The 23,227-nt window shown below is 31.9% G+C and overlaps 1 protein-coding gene and 1 pseudogene across 1 annotated transcript; both read left to right on the top strand.

The window, feature by feature from the left end:
- The first annotated feature begins 11,399 nt into the window (after positions 1-11,399).
- LOC127905913 (homeobox protein SBH1-like) lies at positions 11,400-16,817 on the top strand. The gene is made up of 4 exons (XM_052456920.1): positions 11,400-12,871; positions 13,272-13,515; positions 15,702-15,946; positions 16,417-16,817. Exons 1-4 carry the CDS (start codon positions 12,440-12,442, stop codon positions 16,618-16,620), a joined length of 1,125 nt encoding a protein of 374 aa, XP_052312880.1. The 5' UTR covers positions 11,400-12,439; the 3' UTR covers positions 16,621-16,817.
- Positions 16,818-16,964: 147 nt separating this feature from the next.
- On the top strand, positions 16,965-22,314 carry LOC127903998 (uncharacterized; annotated as a pseudogene).
- The last annotated feature ends 913 nt before the right edge of the window (positions 22,315-23,227 follow it).

Genomic DNA, 23,227 nt, shown 5'->3' with positions numbered 1-23,227 from the left:
AGTAATGACGTCCCTCTCTCTCTCTCTCTCTCTCCCCCTGCTTTCTTTCTTGCTTTTCTCTTATTCTTACCCTGTTGTGACGGATTCGCGTACTGTGACACTTCACGAAAATTCACTATCCCCTCTCTCTCTCTCTCTCCCCCTCTCCCTCCATCCTATTTGTTATACTGATAACCCTAACCCCTGCAGACCACCGATCTGGTGTCAAAATTTACGTAGCTAATGGATCAGACACGGAACAAAGCTTAGGGTTCTCTCCTTCTGAAATCTGACATTGATTCTCCATATCAAGTGCAAATTGTAAAAGTCTAAAAGAGAAGAATTTGAGAGTTGTGTTCCATACGAGCTTGAATGTGATAGGGAGCTGAGTCCTTTTTTTTAATATTTGTCAAATAACTATTTAACTTGAAATCTATATAAACTCGGTAATCATTGTAAACTTAAGCATAAAATATTAGATGAACTTTCTGATTGTTTGGTTGTTAATAATTTAATATTTATTAAAGAATCATTTTGATTCAATAATTTAAGACATTAAATAAAACATTTAAATAATTATATATTAATATCTAATATTAAATAATAATTAAAGGTATCCAACTTGGACTCCACCAGAGGAACCACACATTCCCTGGACCCAGATCGATTGTGCCAATTGCGGACCTCTGGGATTTTTCTGTTCTTGATAGATTATATATATGCTTGGGTGTGTGTGTGTATAAAAATATATATAAATATATATATACACACACGCACACGACATGCACCAACCTTGCTTGCCTTGGTGTACACAACCCTTTTCTTGATTTTGCACACTACCCTACGTTATTTATGTTTTTTCAGTAGATATTTTCTTAAATTGGGTCATGCCCAGAATAGGAAACTTGTATATTAAACGACAATTTGAGCATTAAAATAAAAGTATATATATATATACACTTTGCATATAAAATATGTGTTTGGTGATATAATTTTTATATCACCAAACACATATTAATTTCTTAAAAAGATTTTGAGACAATCATTTACTCAACCTTTTACCAGTATAAAAATAAACTAATATATTTTTATTTTATGGGTGTTAAACTAGGTTTTCTTTTGAAGAAACAAAGGGAAATTCATTATCCTTGCATGAAGTTTTTTTCTGTTTTTTTAGAATATTAAAATAGTATTTGAAGTTGCGGGGTGCAGATACTTCTCAAAAATGCTTTTTATTTAACAATATATTAATATAATTTTTTCTATATTTTTTATTTTTAATTTCAGCATATTAAAACTATTAAAAAAAACATAAAATATATATATATGATTTTTATTTATGCCAAAAACATCCAAACACAGGTAACAATAATAAGGCAATGACAAATAGCATCTAAAAAATATAAAGAAAACATCTTTTAGGTACTAAGAGGATGGATGACATCTGAACTTCACAGGGATGGATTTTAAATCTCTCAAAAAACAAGGACTATATAAATCAATCATTAAAGGGTGAGATGGCAAGAATCTCAATCTTTGGGACCAGGGCCAACCCTGACCACTCCTTGGTCTCTCGCCACTTGGAGCTGGCACCAAACCCGTTCACAGCTAACTCAATTCATACAGGAGCCGCCGAGCCGGTAGTCACATGAAGCACACTTCGTACACGTGGGGGTCTCTTCAAGACGACAAAAATGGAAGTAACATGCAATTCCATGATCTCTGTGTTTGACCATTTAAATTCTAATTAGTCCTTGGTTTTTGAAAATATATATAACTAGTCCCTCCACTCTTGTTCAACACTGTCTAGTTCCAAATCTCTGTGTTTGACCATTTAAATTTAGTAAAGTTATTAAACTCCACTCAATCTGCACTAAGATCCATGTGGGTTAAATCTTGTGTCAACAAGTTGGCCTGATTTTTTAAAAAAAATAACAAGATATTATTTTTTTGATAAAAATATTTATTTTTATAATTGACTCGGTCTACGCCTGGAGGTCTAGAGGTTGACCTGCTGAATTGGATCGGAATTATAACATTATTAGGCAGTGAGAGCTTAGAGAAAAACCAATAGATTAGAAAAAACAGAGTTAACAAAAGTTAAGGGAACAGAGTTGGGATTTTAAACATGAGTAATAAGAACCAGCGACCAAAGAATATTTTTACTCCCACGTTTTCTAAGCGACTAGTGCCATTGGCTTTGAATGAGAAAAAAAAAACATTTTTTTTTTTGAGGATATTTATAAGTGTGGTATATATTATGTTTTAAAGTATTTTATACTTGAAAATATATTAAAATAATTTTTTTATTTTAAAATTTTATTTTTGACATTAAAATAATTTGAAAAAATTAAAATTAAAATTATTAAAAAAAACTTTTAAAAGACAAAAAAGAAAACAGTACAAAAATTATTCCTAGCTACATGCATGCCTCTTTTATCATGTACAAGCCTCTCATATGCAGGTGTTACAAGCTACATGCCTGCCTCTTGGACTGCACAAGAAGAGTACTACAAGTAGTACTTAAGTTACTATTTCACTAGTCATGTACAGAAAGTGGAGGGTTTTTGTCATTCTTGATTAACGGTTGTTTCTTCTAAGTAAAATGTTTTATATAAAAATATTTGTAATCTTTAAAAAGCATTTTAAATAAATGATAAATGTGAATATTTGATAACAACATTTGGGTGTTTCATTTTAATATATTGATTTTAAAAATAATTTTAAAAAATAAAAAAATATTATTTTAATATATTTTAACATGAAAAACAATTTAAAAAACAACTACAACAACGTTTCAAATCAAGAATAAAATTTTACTCTAATCAATTTATTACCTATCTATCAAATAATGTAATATTTATTGAATTTAAAATGTTATACATGAACATATTCCCTGCAAACCAGTCAATTTATTATCTATCAAACAATGCAATATTTATCGCATTTAAAATGTTATACATGAACACATTTCCTGCAAACCAGATGACTTTATAAAGATGCGAAATCATTCATGATCACAATTAATGATTACAACACCACTATTTTGGTGGCGATTGGGATTAGACGAGGAAGAGCTAGGAGACAATTTGCTCGAGACGAGTGGAGCTAGAAGCCATGATTCGTTGAAGCTAGAGGCTAGAGCTGCCATGGTGTATGGTAATTGTTTTTTAAAATTTATTAACCTTAACAAATTAAAATGATATAAACATGTAGAGAAGATGATTTTAGAAAAAGAAAAATTTAAATCTTGCGACCAGCCGTGTCGAGAAGAGACATTCGGACTGTCCCACAACCTTTATCAGCTTTTTAAACGGCGGTAACCCATTTTTTCCCCCCTGCTAACAGAGCTTGGATTAGATGCTATGACTGTGACTAAGCTAATAATTATGGTGTAAGAAAAGCTACATATTTTCAATCTTGCCAAAAGATTCTTTCTCCCTTCTGTTTGTTTTTCGTCTTCACCTGTCCATGACTTGTTCGTCGAGTGCACATGTGTTTTGTGAACAGAGGTAGGATAAGGGGGTCCGGATTTTTACAGTTTATGGAGATCAGATTAGCTTACAGCATGCAATTCCTTGTCTTGTTTTTAAGCTCATCTTTCTTCTTTTGCGGATTCCACTGGCCACTATATTTTATTTTTAGTTTAATGTGGGTGTTCGGACCAGCTTACATGTATCTTGATTAATTCCACGGGCTCTGAAGTTAACGATCATATAAGCCTCCAGTGGCCATCATATGAGCAACCACAGGGTTCGAACCTGAGACCACAGAGAGAGCAAACCTCTTGGTCCCAAACTCTTACCATTAAGCCACCACCTAGATGATTGGCCACAAATCTTAGTTGTGTTTGACGTTGTTTTTTGTTTTAAGTGTTTTTTTAAAGGTTTTTTATAAAAAAAAATTTTAAATTTATGAGTTTTTTAATTATTTTTAGTGGTATTGATGGGTTAATGGAAAAAAAAAACTTAAAATAAATTAATATATTTTTAATCAAAATTTATTTTTAAAAATATCATGTAAGATAATATCAAATAGTTTTATGATTGTGGTTTAAAAAAATAAATTTAAGAATAACTATAAATTATAGCTTTATTTTAGCCGGAGTTTTAAATACAAATTTAACACAAATTGCATTGTATAACCAAACATAGTTTAAATAAAACTAAAATAATATCATTTAAAAATAAAAACATTTCATTTCAATCCATAGTCAATTTAGTGAATTTACCAAATGTCAAATAAGTAGTTACAACTAACAAGAAATAAATAAAAACGAAGTTAAAAATGAAATATTCATGTTCTAATCAATGAAAATTAATTGATTAATTAAACTAAATATAAAAACAAAGTATATTAGATATCTCTTCTTTTTTTCATTATATAGCCTGTAAAAATTGTATTTTACAAATAACAAATATATATATATACACACACACACATAGAAATAAAATTAATTAGAAACACTAAAACACCTCAATCTCTCTCTTCAAGTGGATTTTTTTTTAAATTGACCATTTATTTGAAGTCTTAAAAATCATAGCCGTGAATTCTACAAGTATAAGTCATTTTTCGCCACCTGTCAAGTCCTGAGAGACCTCCTTTATCAATAGACTAATCATTATTTTTTTTTCCTAACTAAACTTAAAAACGTGATATCTCAATTTTGAATTCAGTTTTCCCATGTATTTTGGGAATCTAAAAGTTGTCATATGAACATTTAATGGGTATAATTTATTTATTTTAATTAAGAAAATATTTGAGAACACGAATAAAATTATAATTTTTTATATATTTTTAATTTAATGTACTAATCTGAAAAATAATTTTTAAAAAATAAATAATTATTATTTTAATATATTTTTAAAAATATATATTTTAAATCTACATCACTATCATAATTTAATGATGCCCCAGCAGATAAGCACGCAAGGCCTTTTGCGCTACATCGTGAGCAACCCAGTACAAGTACAATTAATCTATTTTTGAAAAATTGAAGAGTTTTTTGTGTATACTCTTAACAGCTTCCTGCGAGATAGAACGAACATTCAATAAAAATGTATGCTTGTTGAGTAAATGGATATAATTTTATATCAGTTGAATATAATTGTTCTAATTATTTTTTTATTTTTTTTATTAACGTGGATGTTTGGGTCAGCTTGCGTGCACCTCGATTAATCCCACGAATCCTGAAGTGAACAACTATATAAGCCTCTAATAGCTATCATATTAGCAATCACATGACTCGAACTTGAGACTACAAGAGGATCAAACCCCTTGATTTCAAACTCTTATCATTGTATCATCTACCATATAGTTATAATTGTTCTAATTATTAATACTTGGAGAAATTCTATGATATTTAAACTATAATCACCAATGAAAAATATTTGGTTTTTTTTAATTTGAAAGAAGAAAAAAGAACTTTTGGGGCCATAGCTTTTCTTCAAGAGTTAGTAATATGAAAAAAGTTTGGAAGAATTTCAAAAGACATTTGGCAATCAAAAGCTAGAAACCATAAATCGAGACTTTTGGATCTTTGAATTTCATTTTAACATAAAAGTATCAGCGGACACTTTAACAATTATGGTCACAGCTACAATAATTACGGTCAAGGAAAAAGCTTCAGTTAGAAACCAAAGTTATACCAGATGCGGTCCAAAGGGAATTAGAAAATAAGAATATAAATTTCATTCCAGCCAGTATTTAACATCTTTTATAACCATAGCCATTCTTGCTTGGAAATAGCAAGTTTTTATATTTAAAAAATAATATTTTATTGGTGTTTTTAGATCATTTTGATGTACCGATATCAAAAATATTTTTTAAAAATATATATTATTTTAATACATTTTCACATTTCTAAATACCTTATATTTATAAATATATTGTACGAATAGAAATTTGAACGAGTCATCAGCGGTTTGGTTAATTTATATCTATCTATAGATTATAAATTCAAAAATGTGATTATTTGAGTATATTTTTAAAATGAAAACTTATATGATTTGTTTCTACAATGTTTAACTCATCATAAAAAAAAAAAAACACATTTAAAACCATCTAGGTGGTGGCCCAGTGGTAAGAGCTTGGGATCAAGAGGTTTGCTCCATCTGTGGTCTTAGGTTCGAGCCCTGTGGTTGCTCATATGATGGCCACTGGAGGCTTACATGGTCGTTAACTTCAGGGCCCGTGGGATTAGTCGAGATGCGCGCAAGCTGGCCCGAACACCCACATTAAACTAAAAAAAAAAATCACATTTAAACGAAATTATAATCTTACCATCAAAACTCAAATTAGTTTACTTTGACAATATTAATTAGTATTTATAGAAAATCATATACATGATATATTATCAATCTATAGATTTAATTTCTGGGTAAAAGACATAAATATCTTGATAGAAGACTAAAAATTGTAACTGCTCGTGACAAACAGGGTGTTGAGAAAATGCAAGGCATGCAAAATTTATAGCACATGTTTTATTGGTAAAAATATCAGTCCACCAAACATCAATGACAATTGAACAGTACATGGATGTCTTAAAAATGCTTACAAGGTGGAGACAACATGAATGTGGCAGTGTTTTCACCGGCTCAGATTTATTATTATTTTTTACATTATTAGATAAGGTTTTAATATATAATTTATATTATTTTTTAATATATTTCTTTAAATGAAAGTTATTTGAAATTAAAACTTATATAAATTTATATTATATTTTATTTTATTTTTATAAAATAAATGAGGATAAAGATATTCAAACTCGTAATTGTTTAATTATCAATGTTTTGATGTTATGTCAAAAAATCATTTTAATCTAATAATTTAAATTATTTAATAAAATTTTAAAATATAATTTATATTATTCTCTTATATTTATCTTCTGAACACCAAGTTAGAAAATATTTTTCACGTCCAAACCCTAGAGAATATGATTCTCTTAATTTTAAAAGAAATTCACTTTCTGAAAAGGGGGATTTAGGGCCATGTGAGACGTCAATTTTGTGGAATTCGAAGGTATTTTTGCATGTTAATCGAGATGAGATCACATCTCTTTTACACCTTTATACTAATTTGATACGTCCAGGAGAATAAACTTTCTTGAGCATGGCTTCGAGATTTGAATACTGAGGGGCAACAAACAGAGCATTGAATCCTTAACTCGTTGAGGTTATATTATAGATATTCCATCACTTTTTTTTTTAATTTAATATGAATGTACAAATCAGCTTGCGCATATCTCAACTAATTTTATAAACTCTAAAATTAATAATTATATAAACTTCCAGTCTAGTGGCCATCACTTCTATTTTGTATGTTCACTTCTGAATATTTCCATGTATTACAAAATATCATTTATTGTTTTGTCGGTGGTTTATATTTTAAAAATCATCCCATTTATTACAGAAGATATTGTCTTGTCGGTGGTTTATTGAGGTGCACATCTCCAAATGAAGCTGTAATTAATCAGACAATAAATGATAAAACTGAAAATCAAACCTTCTCGTATATTTTTATGTTAGAAGGTTAGCAAACATTGAGAGAAACATCTCTGAAAAAACACAAATAAACCGATGTGGGCAAATTTTTAATTACGAATATTAACTAATACTCTCGTGGAGAAAGTAGTATAACTTTCCCCCACATATTTTTTATTTATTTTTTTCATTCCTCACATGTTTTTTTTTTTCAAAATTTTTTTTATCAATTTTTTTTTTCTATTCAACTGGTTGAGAAATTTAGTTTTATAATTTTTTTCTTTAAAACATTATCAATTACTACAGCGTTTCCTCGCATAGTTTTTGTTTTGCTACGGTGTTTTTCTACATGTTTTTTTTTCTAAAATTATCTTTGTCGAATTTATTTTTTTAATATTGAGATGGTTAAAAATTTAGCTTTGCAGTTTTTTTCTTTAAAATATTATGGATTGCTATAGTGTTTCCCTACATGGTTTTATGTTTTTTTTATGATTTTTTTCAAAATTATGTTTGTCGAATTTATTTTTTTAATATTGAGATGTTAAAAATTTAGCTTTGCAGTTTTTTTCTTTAAAAAATTGTGGATTGCTATAGTGTTTCCCTACGTGGTTTTATGTTTTTTTTATGATTTTTTTCAAAATTATCTTTGTCGATTTTATTTTTTTTAATATTGAGCTAGATGAGAATTACAACTGTAACTTTCCTCACAAAACATTGTGGATTGCTATAGTGTTTCCCTACATGGGTTTTTTTTTTCTTTTGTTTTTTTATGATTTTTGTTTTTTATATGATTTTTTTCAAAATTTGTCTTTGTTGCTTCTATTTTTTTAATATTAAGATGATTGAGAATTTAACTTTGTATTTTTTTTATTTAAAACACTGTGGATTACTATAATCATTCCCCACACGGTTTTTTTTTATGATTTTTTTCAAAATTATCTGTCAATTTTATATTTTTAATATTGAGCTGGTTGAGAATTGCAACTGTATATTTCCTCACAAAACACTATAGATTGTTACAGTGTTTTCCTTTCCTTTTATTTTTTTAATTTTTTTTCTAAAATTATCTTTGTAGTTTTTTTTCTTGAAAACATTGTAGATTGCAATAGTTTTTCTTCATATAATTCTTTTTAATATTTTTTTATTAGTCCACGATAACGCATAGACATGTCACAAGCCCGCGACAGCGCGCGTAGATGTCATCTTTAAGTTATAACTAGGCTACATGGATAGCTTGTGAGGATATTTTATAAACCATAGGGTATAACTAAGTGTAGGAAGAAGCTTAGATTGTGTAGAATGATCAAACAAATGAAAAGGTCTTTAGAATTTGATTCCATCACTGAATCGCATTCGAATAATTAGAAGATTACCTGTTTTAACCAGTCAAGGTCCCAAGAGCTTCTAAATTAGACCTAGAAGGTTTTGTTCGGGCTATTTTTTTTATTTTTTTTTAGTTTTGTGGTTTATTTATAGTTTTTATTACCTTTTCTTTTATTTTGTATTTTCTAGTTTATTCAGGTTGATTTTTGAATTTATTAAAGAAATTATAAACTTTATAGAGAGACTCACTATTTTGACATAAAATATTTAATAAAAAAATCAGAATCATATTCGTTTATATGGAGAGCCTTTTCGTCGGAATTATATGTTCTCGTACTTACTTAATTTCTTGTATTATTTTCATATATGTCACAAAAATATAATATGGATTTGTTTAGTAGGGATCTAAAAATAAAAAACTACTTAGTAAAGGAAATTACTAGATGTCACATGTCAAATTAATGCATCACATAATTTCACTAAAGGACATAAAAAAAAATACACTAAATTATCTAAGTAAAACACTGTAGCAATTTAAAGAACTCAAAAATTTTCTTCCATTTTACTCCTCACACTTTTTTCAATTGCAATCTTTCATGACTAAATCAATGACCAATTTCTTAAAACTTGTTAAGGAAAGAAAAAAATCAACAAAAGATGACCAATGTGTAGAATAAGTAAAAATCTCATAGTCAATCTCAAATTCACTATAAAAAAGATATGTTTAGTTTATCTACTTTCTTTTTTCTTACTTTATAATCTATTTAGTTTTTGCAATTTTTATTTGGTAAAAAAAATGCATTCTTATAACATTTCAATTCATGAGCTTTATAAATAGAAGAGAAAATCACTTAAAATTAGCTAAGGATAGAGAAAGTTAGCAAATAATTACTTTTCAATGATAAAACATGTCGTTCTTGGTATCAACAAGTCCCTTTTTAACGAGAGAAGTTTGATGGTGATAAACATTTTTCTATAAACATGCACAGAAAAGAAGATCGAGCTCTACTTAATTTTTTTTTATTCAGTTGATTTTTGTTTTTTGAGTTATTTTAGAGTCGGTAAGTGATCTATGAAGATTTTTAAAGCATTTTTAGATGTTTTCGGGTCACGATGACTGGAACAATAAGTTTTTGGGTTTAAAAACTTGAATCTTAATTTTTCTGATCAATATAGATAATTAAGAAACATAACAACATGCGACATGTCGCATGCTATTGGTAGGTTAAATATGATTGACTTGAGTAATTTTTTATCTTTTTTTAATCGATTTTTTTTTAAAATATTCACCATTAAACATTAGGTTTATTGGTAATTAAGCTTTATAATTTATTTTATATGATGTTAATGTGGTCTCATAATCTAACATGTAAATCGAGAGGTTAAACTAAATTGACCTAATATGTTTGTCTCGACGTTTATATAAAAAAAATTTCACATTTAATATTTATTTCGAGTTAAGATATATTGTCACCAATCACTTGAGATGTTTTTGGATCCACAAAGTCGAATCAGTCAGTCCCCACAATTATGGGTTTTATAAAAATGGAAACAAATTATTATTAGCCATAACAATTGGCCACCAAGATAAAATAAATGAAAGCATTTTAAATAAAATAATAACAGTTGGTGTTAAACATTTACAAGTGTATCTATCTTTTATTTACAAGTCACCTGTATAGTATTAATAACTTTTTTTATTTATAAGTTCATATATTTCTCAATTTACTATATAAAACATAGATAGCATCTTTTAGTTTCTAAGTTAAAAAAAAATCATGTTAAGAATCGAGTCTCATAACTTATTTTAATATGTTTTTTATAATATTATCGCGATCTCAAACAAACGTTTCAACATTGAGTTGATAATTAATTGTTTGAGCATCTAATTTTTTATTATATAATTAAATACAAAATAATTTCATAAAAAAACAAAGTTTTTAAACCTGGTAGATTCTAAGATCCAAATTATTGTTTTGAAGGGTTAATTTAGTTTGATTAGGTTATTATTTTGAAAAAAAATTAAAAAATTAAATTATATTTTTACTATTTATTTGAGTGGTCTTTATACATTATAAAAATTGTCCAAGGCACATTGATTTAAGTCATGAGCCGGATAAAAAGCCATAACTTGGAAATAACATAACCTATTTTTTATTTATTTATGTTTAAAGAACTTTATCCGACGCAAGGTACGTAGTGTGGATTAGTCCACCAACATCTGTTTGGTAGTGTGGTTGCGGTTACTTTTCAAATAATTTTTCATTCTAAAATACATCAAAATGATATTTTTTTAATTGTTAAAAAATTATTTTTGATATCAGCATATTAAAATGATTTAAAAATACTAAAAACATATTAATTTGAAGTAAATAAAATATAAAAAATTTTAAAATTTTTTAAAAACACTTTTAAACACGTAAACAAACCGGAAAACTTTTACCTAGAATATATTTTTTTTATCATCGAGATTTATTCTTCACAAGAGATTGTGAAAAAATAACATAGCATGATGAGTTGGAGAGGGGTGGCATTAAAGAGCTCGAAGCCCACCAAAACAACAAGAGGACAAGTGTGGCCACTGTCACAGCAAAAAAAGAAAGATGAACAAGAAGAAGGGGAGATGGTGGGTGGGCATAGTATTGGGAGTTTTAAGGCCCTAGGGTTAAGGTTAAGGTGGAGAAGAGGACAGCATATAAGTTAGGGAGAATATTAATGGACAAATTGCTATCAAACCCTGCATTAAATATTAGAGATGAAAGGAAGAAAGAAACTGTAGTGTACTCTACAGATACTGTATGTGAGTGAGAGAGATAGAGAGAGAGAGAAGAGACTTGTGTAGGGTTATATTGATAACCGTGCCCCATCAAAACCTCCATTTTACACCACAAAGAGACTAGAGGCAGATTTCTTTCGTGGCTGGTTTCTCATATTTCCTCGATTTGATCGTTCATATTTTTCTTTCTTCGCAACTTTGGCTCTCTCTCTCTCTTTTTTCTTCTTTGCCAGTAATGGCAGTGGCAGTGCAAGAAAAGAGGGAGGTAGAGACTTGAGTTTTCATTGGGAAGGTAAAGTTTTGGAACAGTCCCTCAAAGATAACCCAAATATTTCCTTTCATTTTACCATCTATCAACCCACCGCCACATCTGCTGCTGCAGCTGCTCTCTCTCTCTCTCTCTCTCTCGCGTGCACTCTGCTATTACCCCTTTCTTTTTAAAGACCAGAAACTCACTCGCTCCCTCACTCATTTTCCAAGGGAAATCTGTGCAGTCTTTTTTGGCAGACAGAGACTCTTATCTCGCTTGCCAAGATAGCACCAAACCCTCTTACCAACATATAACAAGATACTGACTCTTTTGCTACTTCTATCTACACTATCACTATTTAGGATTTCTCTGAAAAAGTCTGTTCTTTGAAGCATAAATCCCGGGAGAGCACTGCACAATACTAATACTACACCCCACTTTTTGAGCAAAGAAAATACAAGGTTTTGCATAGGTAGGTGGGAAGAAAAAGAGAGAAGAAGAGAGAGGGGGGGGGGGGATGGGGTTAAAATTTGTAGTACTACTACTAATACTTCACTAGTAGCTACCAAGTTGCAAGGCACACAAGTGAACAACTAAGAAAAAGATAAGATAGTGAGAGAGAGAGAGATAATGGAGGGTGGTGGTGGTGGTGATGGTGGTTCAAGTACCACTTCATGTATGATGGCTTTTGGAGACAACAGTAATGGACTATGCCCTATGATGATGATGACGCCTCTCATGTCTTCTTCGTCTTCTGCTCATCATCAGCATCCTCATCATCATCATCGGGCTAATGAGGGCGATTCGTCAATATCAAATACCTTATTCCTTCCTCTACCTCCTACAAACAATCAAGGCCATAACCGTATCCATAGTAATGCTAGTGGCTCTTCTTCTATGATTATTGACGATCACAACCGCAACCACAACAACAACACTGTCACTGCTACTGGGTGTTATTTCATGGATAACAATGATGGTAGTAGTTCTTCTGTTAAGGCCAAAATTATGGCTCATCCTCACTACCATCGTCTCCTTGCTGCCTATGCTAATTGTCAAAAGGTGAAGAACGAAGCTGAATTTCCAGTCTCTGTAACCCTATTAACTAAACACCCCAAACCCATATATTTGTGTTTCTTCCTGCTCTCATGCATGTCTAGTAGCAACACTCTTTCTATTGTGGAAGTAGACTAACTCAGTTATCCTCAAATTTAGCCAAAAGTTCTTGTAATTATGGATCTAAGAAGTAAACATCTCCCAATTCCTAAACTTTTTCGGGGTTCATTTGATGCATCCAAGAAAAATTCTGTTGCAAAGAAAGTGAGAGGTCAAACCCTTTTAAGCAAATACACATGATAGAGACATGAGCTTAATTAGTTCTTCTCTTTCCTTCCTTCCTTCCCCTTTCATTCATGGGATATATATATATATATATATCTCACACATGTCAGTATTTCTTCAGGTTGGAGCACCACCTGAAGTGGTGGCTAGGCTAGAAGAAGCTTGCGCATCGGCTGCTTCTATTGCCCCCGCTAACACAGGCTGCATCGGTGAAGATCCAGCCCTTGACCAATTCATGGAGGCTTACTGTGAGATGCTGACCAAGTATGAGCAAGAGCTCTCTAAACCCTTAAAGGAAGCCATGCTTTTTCTTCAGAGGGTTGAGTGTCAATTCAAAGCTCTCACTCTTTCCTCTCCAATTTCTGGTGATCATAACCTCTCCCTCTACCCCCACCCCCTCCCCTCTTTTTCTTTCCTTCTCTCGGTGTGTTAAGGTCTTTTGAGCTCCAAATTAAAATATTTTTACTTGTTTATTATTGTTGATTTGATTCTTTATTAAAATACTAATAGGACTTCATGCATGTGTTTGTTTCCAAGAAGGATTAATTGACATCATCGAAGAGCTTGTTTCCCAAAGTGGGTGCTGTTATATTTATTTCCCTGGCATGTACATTTTTTTTTCTTCCCTAGATGGAACTGTTTGAGGTGATAGGGTATCCATAGAGAAGACGGTCTTTCTTGCCGAACATCGATGGGGTGGTAGGGTTAATGTTCTCTGATTTGATTCTATTCTCGGTGCTCGTGTATTTTGTTTTGTTTTTCTTCAGTTCTACTTCCTGTATTGGTAGATATTGACCCATTTATTTCCAATCAATATTGTACTGCTACTGTTGTTGATGTTGTTGAAAGCTAGGTTCTTATAATTTATATGCGTTTTTGCCATACAATTGTAAGTACTTTTGGAGATTGCTAGTTTAATATCTGGCTGCTAGAGTCTCGATTGCATAGAAGATTCTTCGTAGAAAGCAACTCGTACATCTCGCTGATAAGATGGCAATTGCAGGGCTTGAATGTTTAAAGTTTTGAAAATACATGAGATACACAAGTGATCGTATTTTAGCGAGTTGAGGGATGATAGTGTTCATATTTTTAGGGTTCCTTAAGAATTTTAGTGTTCAGATTATGGATCACGAGCTTAAAACTTTCAAGGACGACGGAAACATGGATGGGGGTAATGCGATTAGAGGCGGATGACTTGTGATGTGTGAAGGAGAACTGCATCCATTGTAAAAGGACCTTTTCACTAGTGGTTGTGTATTTTATGGAAATCAGAACAGCTTGTAGTGTCTTCTTTTGTTCTTTTGACAGCAAAGTCACTAGTATTGCTAGAATTGGAGTAGGTTCTCCCATAGGATACGTAAATCACAATACATGCCAAGGGACTAAATTTGATTCACAATCTTTCATTTATTTCTGTAGTGATAACCGTGTATTTAAGGGACGTTGTCTCTCCCTCTTGAAAGATTTCTGTAATACAACTAATAATTTCTTAGCTAAATTAGAGTTATATGAAGCTGTGAGAGCTTATTTCCAACCTTATTATAAGGTAATTGTCTTCTTATAATGAGTGTTGTGTGTTAAATGTTGCATCTAGGTAGAATTTCTTGGTCTATCTGGTTCTGCATGGACAGTAATGCAGTCCTCTATGGATTAAGATGTATGCATATATTCTTCGTACTTTGTTGGCTTCGGAGCAAGATATACTGAGTCGGAAAACGAGCACTTGTAGGCCTCTAATGGACTTGGAAATACATTTGTTGTAATTAAAATGCAATCCGTTTCATTTGCATCTCCTAAATATTAATGGACTTCATACATGCTCACTAGTTACAGTGATACTGCCATGATTCTTTAATTATAATGTAGGATCGCATGAGCGTGAACAAGGTGTAAGAGTTTCTGGATTGTTTTTCAATCTTAACAACGAAACCCTAATCTGCCTGATGAATTTTTCCAAGTCAGTACAATGATGAATTTCTTATTGCTAGAACGGTGCAGAACTTGTATTCAGATTATCACTTCTTTTCCCTCTGCAAATATAGGGCAAATTCATAATGAGGTAGTATATGTTGAGTTTTGTCGATCTATTTTCATGAAGCCTTACTCATTGATGCAAGGATCTCTTTCGTTGTCTTAGGTTATTGCTATATACAGTATAGTTTACACCAAAACTTTTTATATACCTTTTAGGTAAATGGTTGTTTGATTAGAGTTTTAAGGATGGTTCATCAGAATCAGATGTCCTTCAATGTGTTACTGACTCTTTCATTGTAATTCATGAAAAAAGTAAGAAAGGATAGGAGCAGTAGATATATTTGAAGGACTAGCTTCCCTCTTTTTTAATGAAAATGGTGGAAGTTTAAATAATTGTATAATTCCATATGTAAGTGGTTATGGAGCAAGGTTTTTCTGTTGCAGCAGCAGTATGGGTGCTGCTTTACTGTCTTTCAACACACAATTACTGCGAAAATATCATGCTAGTTGCTGCAGTAACTTTTCATGGGACATTTTAATGCGTTTTGGGCTGCTAACTCATTTATGTTGTCACCAGGTTGTGGTGATGGCAATGATAGGAATGTGTCATCTGAAGAAGAGGTTGATGTGAATAACAACTTCATAGATCCTCAAGCTGAAGATCAAGAGCTGAAGGGTCAGCTACTTCGCAGGTACAGTGGATATTTAGGCAGTCTCAAGCAGGAGTTCATGAAAAAGAGAAAGAAAGGGAAGTTACCGAAAGAAGCCAGGCAACAGCTGCTGGATTGGTGGAGCAGGCATTACAAATGGCCATATCCATCGGTATGTATGTTTTTTATCATCTAACTTCGTCAATGCCATACCTTGTTGCGCCTTAGTGTAAGAATTAGAAGCCGGGGAAGCATTTATGTCCCTCTTCATGTCATAGCACCGTAAAAGCTAATTTTTCTCCTCTCCTCTCTCTCATCATTTGCTTCTGTTTCATGCATGCGACAAGTGGTTCATGAAGACTTTTACTGGATCTAAATTAACCCTTGTTTGCTTCCCCTCGGTTAATTACCTCTTGGTTTAGATTTCCTTGTTTTTTCAAAGCTGTTTTTGGTGGCTGCTGGATGATTCTCAAACCTTTTCTCACAAATTTGTTTGTGCCGAGTGGAATTTTATTTAAAGTTAAAACTACAAGTAATTCAACTCTTGTTCGGAGATTACATTATGTTTGACAATTGTTTATGTATATTTTTGTTCATAGATATTTTAGTTATTTTATGCGTGTTGAAACATTACCTCAACAGGAGTCACAGAAGCTGGCCCTTGCTGAATCCACTGGTCTGGATCAGAAGCAAATAAACAACTGGTTCATTAACCAAAGGAAACGACACTGGAAACCATCGGAAGACATGCAGTTTGTGGTGATGGATGCCGGCCATCCTCATTACTACATGGATAATGTTTTGGGCAATCCTTTCCCAATGGACATCTCTCCCACACTGCTTTGAAGATCATGCATGATACATGATTGATCTTCACTGCTGGAATGCAAGTGAAGTTCTTAATACGCTTGCCCCATTTGACATGCAAATTATATATGTTGTGTACTTTTATGCATCCGGAGGCTATCTAATGTAGTTGAATGTTGTGAAACCAGCCCGTCTCTTAATTATATACATATATAGTATAGTAATGTTGTTCTCAAGTGTTTATAGATGGGTGTGGTCAAACCGGTGCCTGGTTCCTGCTAGGTTAAGACTCTCAGGGCATGAAGAAATGTCAATTTTTTACTGGGGGCTCCTAGCTATTATAATTGCATGAATCATAACCCGCTTAAGCCTGTTCTGGAGCCATGGATATCAAGTTGAAGCTTACGGGTTTCTACGCCTGTCATCGGTGCATGCCGCATGGCTCCATTTGCCGTTTACACTGATTCTTTTTTGGCTGAAATGAAACTCTTGCTCATGCGATAGTTCATGTTCTATTTATGAAGTTTTCATGTCAGTCTTTTTTGCTTCGAGTGTTGATCATAATGTTATGTATCTGCTTTTGCATGTCCTTGTGGAAGTCTTGAAACTTCCTATAGGTGAGTTCGATAACAGACTCATTGGGATCTAGTCTGGAAAAAGGGGGCCATATCTGGTGACTTGGTAGGGGTCCGGACCTGGCTTTGAAGGGTCGACTTGCAGGGCTAGATCTAGTTTAATGGCTACATCTGTCACGATGTATATAGGGGCATGAGAATTTACTGGATTCTCATTTGATAATGCACAAGCAATGTAGCATTCCTGCTGCAACCACAGCACTCGTAAGATGGTTAATTTGGATTTTGAACTTGGGATTTGATGGGAATTTTACGAATTAGAATATCTGTTAAAAGGAAACAAGATTGAGAAGTAAATTTTTTAGAATGTAAGTCATGTAATTTATAACTGGAAAAAAATTAAATCTCATGTAATTTTAATTTATTGCAATAATACTCTTATTAATCCATTACAAGCTCTATAATAATCTAATCGATTCTTCATGCCTGTTGACTTCTTTAACTATAATTATTGGCTTTGGTATAGGTTTTTTATTTTTAATAATTAACTTTATATTTGAATATTTTGTGTAGTACTGAAAGGGTTAAAGAAATTGAGTTGTACTTGTTTTTGGGGTTTGTATGTTGAAAAATGGGAATCATTTTCTTTATGAGCGTTGATCTCTGATACCATGAAACAAAAAAAATATGAAATAGAGAAAAACAGAATTGCAGAGAGAAATTTTCTCGTGTATATTAAATGATGCCGATGGTCCAATTATATACAATAATTAAAAAATATTCTAACTAACTTATCCCATACAATATTAATATTGTCATTCTTCTTTTCATTGACGTGGTGCGGTGATGATTCATCCTCTAATAATTAACTTTATATTTTTTAAAATAATTAATTTGAATATTTTGTATAGTACTGAAAAGACCTTTATGTATACATCCAGCTAATTAGAAATTCTTTTCATCTATATAATATACTTACTTTCATTGATTTGTAATTGTTTTGAAAGAAAGTGGATTTTCTTCCCTTCTCCTAGATGCTCTAGCAATGCATTTATTAAATCCATAATTTCATCTTATAATACCTAAAAAGTAACTGCATAAATCATAATAAAACTTAACTTTAAATTTTCCTCCAATACCTCATTTACCAATACTATATATCTAGTACCTATAATAACATAATATTTTTCATAACCTAGATAAAACAACTTCACTGCTAACATTTCTTCTTGAAGAACAAAAATATTATTTATATTGATGGCAAACAAAGTATAAATAGATCAATATCATTCTTGCTAACACTTTATTATCATGCATACTCAAGTATTATCATCTAAATATCATGAAATAATGCATCATACGATTTGACTGAACATGCTTTATGCGTTCTTATTGTAATTCTCCATTTGAAAAAAAAAAACCCACAAGGAAACTTCTATTTGTAAAAAGATGCTTCCATTAAATTGAAAATGGATGATTTTTTTGATCCATTTGAAATTACAAGCTAATTTTTGAATGAAGGGTTATTTTTTTCACTACTCTCTGCATATTCTCTAGTTATAAAATGTGGGCCGATCTAACAGGTGGATTATCCCAATAAAAAATCCAAGTTGATCTGTAATATGATTTTTAAGATTAGTTGATTATTTTTTGTCAAAACAATATTGTCTTGATTAATTTTTTTTTATATTAACCCTAGTTAACTCTTTTGATTTGTAATCTAAACCTTGTCATGAGTGAACTTTACCTAATGGGACCTTAAATAAATAAAATTAAAAAAAAACAGCATATGTTTCGTTTTTGAAAGCAGCCCATAATTCTCAAAGGCTTCTTGTCAAGAGAGGAGTGGCCCATTAAACTTCCCATGAAAGTTTTGAAACTATGATATATTCTTTACCTAATGGAACCTCAAATAAAAAAAAACATGTTGGCATATGTTTTGTTTTTGAAGGCAGCCCATAATCCACAAAGGTTTCTTGTCAAGAGAGGAGTGGCCCATTAAACTTCCCACGAAACCCCATGGGAAGAAAGCTTTGGGCTTTTGCTTTGCTATTCTCCACTCCTCTCACCCACTCTTACAGTGCTTCCTTTCTCTTAAAAACGATCCTCTCCGGCTGGAGGACGATCGAAGACTATGAATCATTGGTCTCATTTCTACATTCAAGGTTTCATCTCACGGTACTCTCCTTTTTAACCCCAACAGATCCTGAGCTACCTTTGTATTCTTTGATGAAGCATTTTATCAAACACCTAGCAGTCATTATTATTATTTTTTCATTTCCTTTATGAAAGTTTGAAATTTTATTATCATAATTAATGGTCAATAATCCAATCTGGGTTTCAATATTTCTGTTTATTAATAGTGCAAAAAAGTGAAAAATCTGAACTTTTTGAGTAATAGATGAACAAGTGAAGTGGCATTGGCTTGCTTGGATCAGTGGAGTTGTGTTTCTAGGTAGTTAGAGTTATGACTGTCGATTTCGAGAAGGATTTGGCGTTCTTTTGGATACTTCTCTCGGCTTGGTCGCTGTGGTGATTCTTCTAGTCTCACTAGTCAATCATTTCGAGCTTCTCATGGTAAAGGAACTTGCTTTACTGGATTTTTTCTGTGGTTTTTTTTTTTTTTTTTTTTTAATTTTGTTTACCTTTGTTGTAACAGATTTGTATGGACATTTTTCTGGGGATTGTTTATTTTCTGCAGAATCTTCTAGCTTTATCAAGGTTTGTACTCATTGTTTTTAAATTTTTTCCTTCTTTGCCGACATCAAATTCTGAACCTGGAGGATGTGGGTTATTTATGTGCAGCTTGTCAAACTCGTTTTGGATTTGCATCGACTGATAAACTCATGAACTGATGGTATTGCATGTTTTAATGTAGGGTGGGGGGTCTTCCCTTGCTTATGGAAGGGTTTCGACGTCCAACCTGAATCTACTGATGGATTGTTTCCTTCTGATTTATTATCTGCAAAGAATGTGGTAACGCCACAATGTGAGATAGGTACGGACTATGAAGAGAGTTTAAATTTCACTTGTATGGCAATGCAGTGATATGTTGTGCACTTGTTTTGCATTTCTCCACATTTAGTTCAATGTAGTCCTCCCTGTGGTATTAAATGATAGAAGGGTGATTGGGATTGGAACATTTAATTTTTTAACTTGCTGCTGAACAGAGACTCTCGAACCAACAACTTATATGGTTCTGGTTTCAACTCTTTTGATGTGGTTACACAATATTATCAAACCTGGTGATGTCGTTGGTCCAGTTGTACAATTATCTAGCTATTTTTCTAGATTGATCTTTTAGTTGGATGTTTCCTGATTAAATGAGAAAAAAAAAAAAACTAAGGAAAAGGTAGGTAGAATAGTTTTGACCTGAGTTCTTAAACTGTTGTATCTTACTTCAGATTTTTATTAATGATTACCACTTCTTCCCCATCAAATTTATAAGGAAGAGGAAAAAGAAAAAAAATCACATGCTGAAGGGGATTCTAACTCTTTTGCAATATTTTTTTTCCTTCTTCCAATTCACCTATTTTTGCATGTTATGTGTCCTCCATGATATTGTTTAATCTCTTCCATGGAACATGCAATATCATGTGAATACAATCTAATAAAAGTTCACTTTTCTTACTGGTTGACGCTGCATCGTGAGTTTTGACATCTAATAAAAGTTCACTTTTCTTACTGGTTGACGCTGCATCGTGAGTTTTGACTCTTGGGAGTGATTTAAATACAGTTTTAGTTATGTTCTTTCCTTGAATATATAAAATTGTGAGAATGAGATTTATCTTATGGGGCTTATTGATTCACTGCATAAGTTTTAATAGCTCTGAATTTAATTGTCTTCATCTTTTTTTTAAAAAAATAATAATTACAATTAGGGATATTATATTGACATGATGTTGTGATACAGGACTTTATCAGGACCTTGTAATTCCAGCGCAAATTTTCGTAACTAGGACAAGGGCTTAATGGTTTTGGCTGGTGATGTTTTTGATTTCCCTATCAGGAATGATATTATTCACCGTGTCGTGTGATGGCAGCTTGCAAAACAACAATAGGTAGTCTCAAACCACCATGCTTAAATCTTCAAAGAAATTAATGGATTATGACAAATGTAGAACTCTCTTCCTAATCATATCATTGATAAAACCTGTTGGGTTTGTTTTTATGAAAATCTGTCTGATGACTTGCTAGTTCTTATCTTGCTATGTGTCATGGACCATGACAAGTATTTTGTTCCTAATTGGATCAACTTTCATGGTCTTAAAAAAAATCTGCTACCTGCACGTTAAGCCTTCCTCTTTATAAAGTGGATGCATCTGATACTGGTATCAATTGATTTGTTGACAGGGAGCACATTCAACTAAAACAATCAGTGAGGTTAGTGGGACTGGAAGAAAGCCATATAGACAAAAGAGCACTGGCCGAGCAAGGTATGGAACGCTGTGTTGGCCCCAGGTAAAGAGCCTCTTTCACCCTTGTTGATCTTTGTTTTATTTGAGTGTCAATGCTTCTTTAACTTGAAGATTAGTTAGGTGGGCCTAACATTAATGTTTGGATCACAGTTTAGAGGTGGTGCTGTTATGCATGGTCCTAAACCACAAAGTCATGCTATTGAATTAAACAAGAAGGTGAGGCGTTTGGGGTTGAAGATTGCTTTGTCAGCTCGTGCAGCAGAAGGAAAGGCATGTCTCTCTGTCTCTGCGTCTTTGATTTTTGCACACTCCAATCAAACGATGAAGCGCATGCGATTTAGTTTGCACTGTAAGCTCTGTTCCATGAAGAATCCTTTTTTACCTTTCACAGGAGAACAGCCAACCAAAATAATTCATTTCTTTGCTGTTTTTGTTATAAGATTCGAATACGTGGCCAAGATGTTCATTCCATGCATGCTAGTTTTGTCTTCGAGCTAGGAATTTTTACAGTTGAATTTTGGTGGGGTAGTTAAAACCTAGGCATGGCTTTTTTTGTTGTTTTGAACATGGCTTAGCCTTTGCAAATTGTGCATCGGTAATTGAAGAGGTTATTAGCGTTGCGATTTTATTTTCTCAGAATAGAAGATTTTATTTTCTCGGAGATGAAATTTGTTAATGCCGAGAAAACATGTAAATATACAAAAAAATCACTTTAAAATTATTTGTTTTATATTTCTGTCTCTTCTTTGTCTGTATTTTTTAGTTTTGTAACACCGAAAAAACAGCCTAATGTACTCAATGTGCCTCAGGACAAGCCATTCGATGATTAATATTTCTGAGATCTGCATTTCAAGATGAAATTTGGCATTGATGCTGTGAAATTTGTTGAGGTTGAATTGATACTCAATGCCACATGGAATCCCACTCAGGATTATGCGTGTTGCTAAAGCTATGAGCTTGGCAACATAATGACCGTTGTCAGGTCAAGAACACAAGGCTTAAGAGTTGGTAGGTCAGCATCACATCGTAAATTGTGGGCATTTGATTTGGACATATCATACATGTTGAGAATACGTAAGGATCAATGTCCTCCAATGGCCTAAGTTCACTCTTATGGGTCGCTTCTCATGCCAGGACAAGATGCCCTTGCAACTTTTGAAAATTCTATCACCAAGTCAAGATGGGTCCGACTATTCCGTAACAAAATTGTTAATTAGAGACTAGGTTTGATTGAGTCTTTTGAATAGTTTTGATTTAAAAAGTCAAAATTATAAAGAAAATAATAGTATTTCAATCAATTTATTTCTTAGAAAAATATTTGAATTTTATTATTGAACATGTAATTACACTATTCAGTTAATTTAATTTATATCTAAATGGTTTTAAATTGAATTTATATGATTGCAATTTGATCTTAGAATAATTAAGTATGTAAACTTAGTTTAACAGTTAATTCAATCAAACTTGATTAACTTGGTCAAACTTGAATGATATGATATGATTTTGAGATGATATCAAAATAAAGCAATATTATTAAACTTGGTTTAGCTTAATTTTTAAATTAAATTAGGGATAAATTGATTCGGCTCGTATGATTTGATCAACTTAATCAAAACTTGGTTTGATTTATTTTTAAAATAACATCATTTTAAT

Source organism: Populus trichocarpa, chromosome 11 (assembly GCF_000002775.5).
Source record: "Populus trichocarpa isolate Nisqually-1 chromosome 11, P.trichocarpa_v4.1, whole genome shotgun sequence".
Lineage (NCBI taxonomy): Eukaryota > Viridiplantae > Streptophyta > Magnoliopsida > Malpighiales > Salicaceae > Populus > Populus trichocarpa.
This window is presented reverse-complemented; position numbering and strand designations above follow the sequence as displayed.